The 10,321-nt window shown below is 32.3% G+C and overlaps 1 protein-coding gene across 1 annotated transcript; it reads left to right on the top strand.

Moving 5' to 3' along the window:
- Window positions 1–1,181: 1,181 nt before the first annotated feature.
- On the top strand, window positions 1,182–5,719 carry LOC124541099 (dihydrofolate reductase). Its single transcript, XM_047118926.1, has 4 exons — window positions 1,182–1,324; window positions 2,583–2,754; window positions 4,072–4,182; window positions 5,351–5,719. Exons 1-4 carry the CDS (start codon window positions 1,239–1,241, stop codon window positions 5,555–5,557), a joined length of 576 nt encoding a protein of 191 aa, XP_046974882.1. The 5' UTR covers window positions 1,182–1,238; the 3' UTR covers window positions 5,558–5,719.
- The last annotated feature ends 4,602 nt before the right edge of the window (window positions 5,720–10,321 follow it).

The raw sequence follows: 10,321 nt of genomic DNA on the forward strand, positions 1-10,321 counted from the left end.
TTCAATCGCGAAGCAGCAATATATAGTATTGACGTGTTCCAATTTTCAGGATGAGTGTGTAACTAAAGCCACAAGGGACATAACATCTTAATTCCCAAGGTTGGTGGTGAATCGGCGGTGTAAGGAATGATATTTTATTTGCGCCAATTCCTATGGGCAGAGGTGACTACATATCATCAGGTGGCACATATGCCAGTACATAATATTAAATTAAAATAATTCACCTAAATAAAGCCAGTAATTTAAATGACGACAAAATCGAACAATTATTTTTTTTAAATAAAAGTGTCAGTAAACATTTTAAACAACTACAAATATATCCTATGAAATATCTTATATAAACATAAGATCATAATATTATATATACCTACTCACAATATACTGACTTACTAGAGAATATAGTAAAACCAATAAAACTGAACGTGCAAGTTGATTAGGACATAGTTTTTGGGTAAAAATTGAACAATCAACAAAATTTACCTCTACATTGTTACGATAAAATTAATCTTTTCATTATAAGCCTTAGAAAACGGCAACACTGATTTATAGTTATTCACAGACACTGACAGTTATTGCTGTAGGGATGTAATATATGTAAATCGTAATAGAATCATAAAATTAATATCGAATAAAATAAATTACAACACTGCTAATATATTTTTTCCATCCAGCTCCTACAATTAAATTACTTAAACTCATTAAATCTGTTTTAAAAATTAAACAAAAATATATATTGGGTAATATTTTTTTATTTAAAACAATGTTGTTGGTTATTTAGTGTTTAATTTTCAAGTTTATATATTAAACTAAGGGTCAAATGTGATTTTAAAGCTGTGGTCGGTGTAGAAAAGACAGCGAGTCTTATTACGAGTTGCTTCTTTACAACCAATAAGCTTATTAAGCTATAATTATATCCTACAGATAGCTAAAACATTTATATGTTTAAGTTCGTGTCATATGTTTTAATCGTTATTGAGTTTTCAGTATGACTAACTTCTAATTACTCATTTTTATAAATGAACTGGTAAAATTAATATATATTTTTAATACTTTAAACTCGATATATGATAACTTGAAGTAAATATCAATATACCGATATTTATTATTGGACATCACTATCATTGTTTACAATTTTGAATTTACATCAAATTTGAAAACTGCACTGATCACATGTTAATTGTTTCATAAAATACATTTTGCATATAAAAATCTGTTATTTAATTATAATTTAAATAATCATGTCTAAAGTTTCATTAAACCTTATTGCCGCGGCGTGTGAAAACATGGGAATTGGTGCTAATGGAACACTGCCTTGGAGATTAAAGTAGGTCTTAAGTTATAAACTAAATTAAAAAAAAAATTCGAACAAACTATTACATTTTTACTTTCTAATTTATTATTGATAATAAAACTTACGTGGAATATTTATTTTATATAACTCTGAATCAGATGACTATAAAAAATTATATAGTTTGAAGGTTATTGTTAATTTGTAATTAACAGAGCTGTGGAGACCATTTTGCGTCAAGTATTTAAATAAATAATGAGTATTTTAAAAAACGAAAAGAAACAATATTTCAAATCACAATTATAAATGAATTTTACATAGTTTTAGTATCCTTATTAAAATAAAATAAGGAGTTTTCGCAAAGTTTTTCTTATATGAGGCCTCATTAATTATATACAGTTGGATAGGCAATTTTATTTTAGAAATACAATATCAATATGGCGTTCTTACCATTATACAAAATTACTATAATCAAAATTATATTCTAATTCATTCAATTTAATCCTGTGACATGTTAACATTCTACAGCTTAAAGAATGAATGAATTAATGTAACTACAAGCACAAGGGAAATAACGTCTTAGTTCCCAAGTGTGGTGGCGCATTTACAATGTAAGGAATGGGTAATATTTCTTACAGCACCAATTTCTGAACGGTAATGACTTACCATCAGGTGGCCCATATGATTGTACAACCTATACCATAAATAATGTTGGTTCATAATTACTTTTAAAAGCCCGCTTGAATAACTAATATAACAATAATTTCCTGATGATTGATAGTAGTTCGTACCAGACACACAGACACAGTAGACATAATGGTAGCTGGGACTTTAAAGTAATAAGTAAATTTTTTGGACTTAAGGCTCTTGATAGTTATAGTAACTCAACAACTAAATAATAAGTGCAGTAAATGCAAGTTACATTTATAATTGGTACTTGTATCAATTAACAATTATAATCTCAAGTACATTTTATCTATAAGTGTTTGATTTATGTTAAGTTGACTGCTTAACCACTTAAAAAAAAAGTAGGTATATAGATAATAGAAATTATAAGATAATAATTATTGAAGTAGTTGGTTGCCTGGCATAAAAAAAGGATCTTATAACCTCCTTGGAACTCAAGCTTGCTTGCTTGTTAGCCGTTGAAAGGGCCAATTGAATGCCAAATAATCTTTCTAAATCTATGTCACTGTGCCTTAACTAGCTGATTTGTAGTTAACAGTATCTGATTGTTTATACAAGTTATGTTCATAAAAAATATGTACATTTGGAAATTTGTTTTTATTTACAGAAATGAAATGCTTTATTTCAATACAATGACAACCAAAGTGAAGGATTCAACGAAGATTAACGCAGTAATAATGGGACGGAAAACTTGGGACTCTATACCGGGAAAGTACCGTCCGTTGAACAATAGAGTCAATATTGTGTTAACTCGACAAGTGGATGCTGTGAAGAAAGATGTATGAGCTTTATTTTATCTATGATTTTAATCCATTAAAGTTTTTTGTTGTGACCGGGAACCACTAAGTAAAAATAAAAAAAAAGTAATCAATTTCAAATCATCATTCTCCTGCCCTTATCCCAATTTTATTTGGGGTCGGCACAGCATGTCTTCTCCTTCCATACTTCTCTGTCAGACGTCATCTCACAAGTAACATTCTTTCTAGCCATATCATCTTTCACACAATCCATCCATCGTTTCCTTGGTCGTCCTCTACCTCTATATCCATCCACATCCATGCTCAAGGCCTTCCTCATGTGTTCCTCATTCCTCCGCATTACATGTCCATACCATGATAGCCGCCTTCCACATAACTTCTCGGCTATCGGTGTCACTTTCAAACTTCCTCTTATATACTCATTCCTTACTCTATCCATTCGCAAACAATCAATCTCAAATAATCCCACAATGATTAATAATGTAAAGGAGTAATCAATTTCAAATAAGCCCACAATATTTAGGTTCGCGTATTAAGGTGTTGGTTTGTATTTGCTTCATACCAAATTTCATCAAATTTGGTTCAGCGGTTTGGTGGCGAAAGAGCGACAGACAGACAGAGATAGTTACTTTCACATTTATAATAATAGTAATATAGATATAGAATTTTTAGTTCTTGTTTGAAGAGTTGAAGCCAGTGTAACTAGAAAATGTTCATTACTTTTCTATGTTGTCATGGGTCTGGGTGTTTGTGGTACCGTCGTTACTTCTGATTTTCCATGACACAAGTGCTTTAACTACTTACATTGGAAACAGAGTAATGTATGTGAAGTTGTCTAATATTTACTTATTTATTAACTATAGGCCCAAGGGATATAACACCTTTGTTCAAGGTTTCTGATTGATATTGGGATTGATTAATTTAGTATCATTTTCTATATAGTATCTATATATTTACTTGGTGGTAGGGCTTTGTGCAAGCCCGTCTGGATATGAACCACCCACTCATCAGTTATTCTACTGCCAAATAACAGTACTCAGTATTGTTGTGTTCTGGTTTGAAGGGTGAGTGAGCCAGTGTAACCATAGGGACAAGGGACATAACATCTTAGTTCCTAAAGTTGGTGGCACATTGACAATGTAAGGAATAGTTAATATTTCTTACAGCGTCATTGTCTATGGGTGATGTTGACCACTTACCATCTGGTAGTCCATGTGTGCGTCCGCCAACCTATACGATAAACAAAAAAAAAATAGTGAATAGTGATCTCTTACCATCTGGTGGCACATTGCCAGTCTTCCTACCTAAATGACATAATATGTAACCATTCCTTTTCAGGCACCGAATGATGTAGTAGTTCTACCAGGGCTGGATGAAGCGATCAGCTATATAAACGGTCGGGAAGATATTGAATCAACATGGGTTATAGGAGGATCATATATATACAAAGTGAGTTACTTATTTTTATTATATAGCAAAGTTTTATCAAACCATGTTTAAACAAAAAAGCTATTATCTTATTCTCCTCCAAAACCATATTTTTAGTAGCTTTCATCTTTTGTATTACACATTTGTCTGAAGTGAAATATGTTAAGATTTCCTGTGTGTGTTTTAATTAATGATTGATTGGGCATGTTTCATTTGTGTGCGGAAGAGTAATATTTGCATGTCTAAAATAATAGCCTGTAAATTTCCCACTGCTGGGCTAAAGCCTCTGAACATACTCCACCATGCTGTTCCAATGCGGGTTGGTGGAATGCACATGTGGTAGAATTTCGATGAAGTGACTAGAACGCGTGCATCTTAACCGATGATTGCGGGTTCAAACTCAGGCAACCACCGCTATATGTATATGCTTTATTTGTGTTTATAATTCATCTCGTGCTCGGCGGTGAAGGAAAACATCGTGAGGAAACCTGAAATCGTCTAATTTCTGTCACATGTGTATTCCCCCAACCCGCATTGGAACAGCGTGGTGGAATATATTCCAAACTTTCTCTTCAAAAGGAGACGGGGCGTTAGCCCAGCAGTGGGAAATTTACAGGCTGTTGTTGTTGTTGTTAATTTTATTTATAATTATTACAAATTAATTCCACGAACGATGATTCCACGTATAGAATGTGTTATATAGAAAATTCTTACAATTTTATTGTAAAGAACAACTTTTTAAAATGGTTACATAACTGCTGCATTTATAATTTAATATATGAAATATTCGAGCTAAGATGGCCCAGTGGTTAGAACGCGTGCATCTTAACCGATGATTGCGGGTTCAAACACAGGCAACCACCGCTATATGTATATGCTTTATGTGTGTTTATAATTCATCTCGTGCTCGGCGGTGAAGGAAAACATCGTGAGGAAACCTGCATGTGTCTAATTTCATCGAAGTTCTGCCACATGTGTATTCCACCAACCGGCATTGGAACAGCGTGGTGGAACATGTTCCAAACCCTCTCTTTAATGGAAAAGGAGGCCTTATCTCAGCAGTGGGAAATGTACAGGCTGTTACTTTACTTTTATGCAATATTCAATTCAAATGACGGCGATCTTACTTTGATAGTTATATGTAATTCATATCAAAATAATAATAACAAAATACTTTCTTTATTTCCAGGCGGCCATGGAACATCCAAACTGTGGTAAAATATACTTAACAGAGATCCAGAAAACCTTCAAATGTGATACATTTTTCCCCAGCATCGATAAACAGTTGTTCCAGTTGGTGGATGAAGAGGGGATACAAAAGGAGAGACAGACAGAGGGGGACATTGATTACTATTTCAGAGTTTATAAGCGTAAGGCTTCAGAGGAAGTATGCTAGTGTTGTTTAGTCTGGGTTCTCTAATTAGATACTATAATTACACAACTTAGATGCAGCATCATCAAATTTCATAAAACTGATCATATACAAAATATTTCTTATGCAAAATGTATTCGGTGTTTACATATTTTTATACACAATTGGCGTTTTGTTTGGGAGGAATATAAAGGCTTTTTTTTGGATAAGTATGTAATTAGTCACAGTATGCATTATTGTTATCTATTCACTTTTGCCATCTCATAGATATCTTATTGATTCCTTTGTACGTGAGGGCTAGACTCAAACCATTGAAGGCGTTTTGAACCATATAGGATTTGAATTTTTTTCCTTGTAAGAAGTTGTCCAAATTTCGGTAAAAATGGTAATCTGTTGGAGCAATAATGTTGTCTTAAATTTTCGCGATTATTACACATTTAAATAAAACTAATTATAACGGATGAATCAAATATGAAAAAAATAATTAATATACGCGATTCATCCGTTATAATTAGTTTTATTTAAATGTTGGAGCAAGTTCCTAGGAGTATGGTGGATGTCAGACATTCCGATTGTAGCTCATCTAACTTATTAATTGTTTTTTGTGCAGTCTGTGGCCTTGCATTGTCATGAAGCAGAGGCCTAGAGTGATGACCAATCTAGTTCTACTTTTGAAGATGTAGTAGATGCGTTCTAACCATTGGCATGTACTTATAAGTGATTATATAAGTGACTTATTAAGTGATATAAATAAGAAAAGGAACCATATTTTTATATACTGTGACGTCATTGAGCTAGATTAGTCGTTATGTAGGGTCGGCAAAACAATTTTTGTAATACTGTCTTAAAAATTATATATATTAAGAAAAATTAAATTAAATTTTAATCGTTAATTACATTGCGACATTAATGACCAGAAAAATATATATAATTCATAATGATGTAAACGGTACTTTTTAAGTGTACATTAGTGAATATTCTGTGCTTATTTGGATCAGTAAATATCTTTGGTATACTTATATTTAAACGGATTTTCTCATGCTAAGTCAATTAATCACTGAGTTATATTATCTGTATTCTGTGATATAACGCTGTGGTGATATTGATATATTTATATATTGAATAATGCCTGATATTCATACGATGATAAACCAAGCATCGGCTAACTGCCATATGAAATTCTATGGGAAAATTCTCTTTACATTGTCCCACATTTGAGTGTATTAAGACATTACATGAACTTACAGTTACAATGGAAGCAGAATTTCGTATCAAAATATTTAAACTTGCACATGACTATGCAAGCAAGTAAGCCTATACTAGCGGCAAGATACGATGGCCGTTTTGACACATTAAGAAAGTGATGTGAAATGTAAATTTACTTTCGATATAATATATTCAAATCTTTTTTTTTGCAAGTAATTTAATTCAAGTTTTTGTTGCAAGTAGTATCTGATTAAAAAGGTTTAATAAAAAAATATAAAATAAGTTTAAGTAACATATTCGAACGAAATCAAATTAAATAAAATAAATAATTTATTAAATAGATAAAATATTTACTGTCAACACAAATATAACACCGACTACGAGGTCGAGTGTGAGAGTGTGACGTACACTTTTACGCAAAAAAAAGTTATCTTCGCGGTACCCTAATATTTGTAATTTAGAAATCACTAATTATTTATGACTAACTGCACGTCACTATTGACAATAAAGAACAACATTTTGCTCCTTTGATGTAATTATTTATTAAATACGAAATTTCATGAGCGGGCAAACGTCAAAACGGCCATCATAGCGTGCCGCTACTATAATGGTAAAGCCATCAGCTCTTGAAAATCTAACTGGAGTTACATGCTAGTAGCTCTCTTTCCAATCTAACTATAAGTGCCTGTTATTATTTTTTGTATATAAATACTAGCACGCCCCGGGCGCACGGGTACAATACTGATACTAAATATAGATACTACAGGATTTGTTTATTTAAAATATCACATTAGAATTTCCTAAACCAATCACTGTTTCTTGACTATATTGTGTATATATTATATAAAAAAACTGCCTCTCAAATTACTCTATCTATTAATAGCAACCGCATCGAAATCCGTTGCGTAATATTAAAGATCTAAGCATACATGGGGACAGCGGTAAGCGACTTTGTTTTGTACTATGTAATAATAATGATTTAGGAGTCTCAGAATTTAGGACCAAAATATTAGTGCCTTTAGATTACATCAGGGAAGTAATGTTAAGTGTTTGTATAGTTTTAAGGAATTATTGTTAATAGTATAATAACAAAAAATTTTGATATGTCTACATTAGTTATCGATATGCCTTAATAAGTGCCTATAATTGTTACCAAAGACTAACAATGCTGCAAATTGTATTTGGTGTAACCAATAAATTAAAGGGGTGACTACTTAAATGATGTTGTCTTTTATTTTCAAATGACAATTAGTGATGGTGGAACAACAACAACAGCCTGTAAATTTCCCCCTGCTGGGCTAAAGCCTGTTCTGTTCCAATGCGGGTTGGTGGAATACACATGTGGCAGAATTTCTATGAAATTAGACACATGCTTGTTTCCTCACCTTTGAACAGGAGATGAATTATAAACACAAATTTAGTACATGAATATTTAGCTGCTTGCCTGGGTTTGAACCCGCAGTCATCGGTTAAGATGCAGGCGTTCTAACCACTGGGCAATCTCAGTGGAAATCATAGAATATTTATAAACATAGTCGTGAAATTACAAATCTTTATAAAAAAAGAAAGCAAAATACTGTTGATAATTAGGTTGCAGTCTGCAGCTTACATTGATTTTGAAACGACTTTAACAAAAGGTTATCAATTCGACATGTATGTGTGTAAGAATTAAATAATAATTAAGTATGATACTCCATTTGGGTTTCCAAGCATGTGTCCTTAATTTCGTTAGTGTTTGCTTGTTTTGTCGACGAATTTAATATATTTTATGTATGTATGGACAAATTTATTTTGAATGAAAAACTTAAAACGTTAATATTTTGATTCATTGGTTTCATTTTGTCTTAAGAAAACTAATAAAAAATGCCTATTATAAAAGCATTAAAAAAAAATCTGCACAATCTTATCACAAGTTGTAGTAAAAAACTTTATTTTTCAACTTGTTATTCTTTGACCAACCTAATTCATAGAAACATATCATATTAATAAAAAATAGTCGAATCGAATTCGTTATTTTGCTCTGTAGTTTGACTCTTGATAACTTAAAATCTGTCTTCCCGAAACGTTGTGATAGTAACAGGTCAGGAAAAAAAGTGTAAGTAAAAAAAATATAAAAATAATTGATCCATATCTAATGTTAATTTACCAGTTAGATCAAATATATATTATATTTAAATCTTAGCTCACATCTTAGTGTGGATACATATTTTCCCGCGCTTTTTGGCGACTATTGGAATTCATAAAAGTAGGCAACGAATGTATGAGCTTTACAATGAAAGGACATACAATCATAGTGCCACTTTTGCCAATTATGTAAGTAACTATTCAAAATTATTTAAAAAAGTGTGCTTTTTGGCAAAATCTTTAACTATAAAAAATAAAATTAAGAATGCACATGACAAGATAAAAATGACCTGGAAAATTATTAATTGTGAAACTGGTAGAGTTGGCAGTTGCAACTCCGAATTGAGCCTGAATTATAATAGTAAAGTAGTAAATAGTCAAAAGGAAGTTGCTACAGTTTTTGAAAAATTTTTTGCTGACATACCAGTTTTCACAACTAAGTTACTTATTTCTTCTCCTGATATTGCCGAGTCATTGATGAAAGAAAATGTAAGAGCTTGCAATTCTAACTTTAATTTTACCCTTGTAAACCCCAACGACATAATACGCGCCTTTAAGTCATTAGACATCAAGAAAACGGCTGATTTATGGGGTATTTCTCTAAAGGTGATAAATTCGATTATTGATGTGATTGCACCTTATCTTGCTTTAATATTTTACTTTAACAAACATAATCTGCTTCATAGTAAACAATTTGGCTTCACGAGGGGTCGCTCGACTACAGACGCTGGTATCGAGCTTATTAAGAATATCTATGAAGCCTGGGAAGAGTCACGGGATGCCTTAGGGATTTTCTGTGACTTATCCAAAGCTTTTGATTGTGTTCAACATGAGACTCTGGTCAGGAAACTTTATCACTATGGAATTAGAGAATGTGCGCTCGACCTTCTGACTTCCTATCTTAACAATAGAATTCAGAGGGTTGACGTTAAAGGAAAAAGGTCTCCTGGGGTCTCAGTTGGTATGGGGGTCCCTCAGGGATCAATTCTTGGACCTTTTCTGTTTCTCACATATATAAATGACTTGCCCTTTCTTGTTGGGAACAAACATGATATAGTATTGTTTGCTGATGACACCTCCTTAGTTTTTAAAATTAATAGAAAACAGGTACAGTACGACGACGTAAACAATGCTATAGCTGATATAGTACATTGGTTTAGCGTAAATAATCTTAAACTAAATAATAATAAAACTAAAATTGTGAAATTAAGTACGCCAAATGTACAAAATGTAAAAGCCGATGTACTCATCAATGGGGAATCGATGGATCCAATTGATTCTGCTGAGTTTCTTGGCCTTACTGTTGATGCCAAGTTGCAATGGGGCCCCCATATTGACGGATTGGCGAGTAGACTGAGTTCTGCGGCATTCGCGGTAAAAAAAAATAGATTATGTACCGATGTTGATACGGCTCGCTTAGTATATTTCAGCTACTTTCATAGTATAATGTCATACGGT

This window comes from Vanessa cardui, chromosome 27 (genome assembly GCF_905220365.1).
Source record: "Vanessa cardui chromosome 27, ilVanCard2.1, whole genome shotgun sequence".
NCBI classification, from domain to species: domain Eukaryota; kingdom Metazoa; phylum Arthropoda; class Insecta; order Lepidoptera; family Nymphalidae; genus Vanessa; species Vanessa cardui.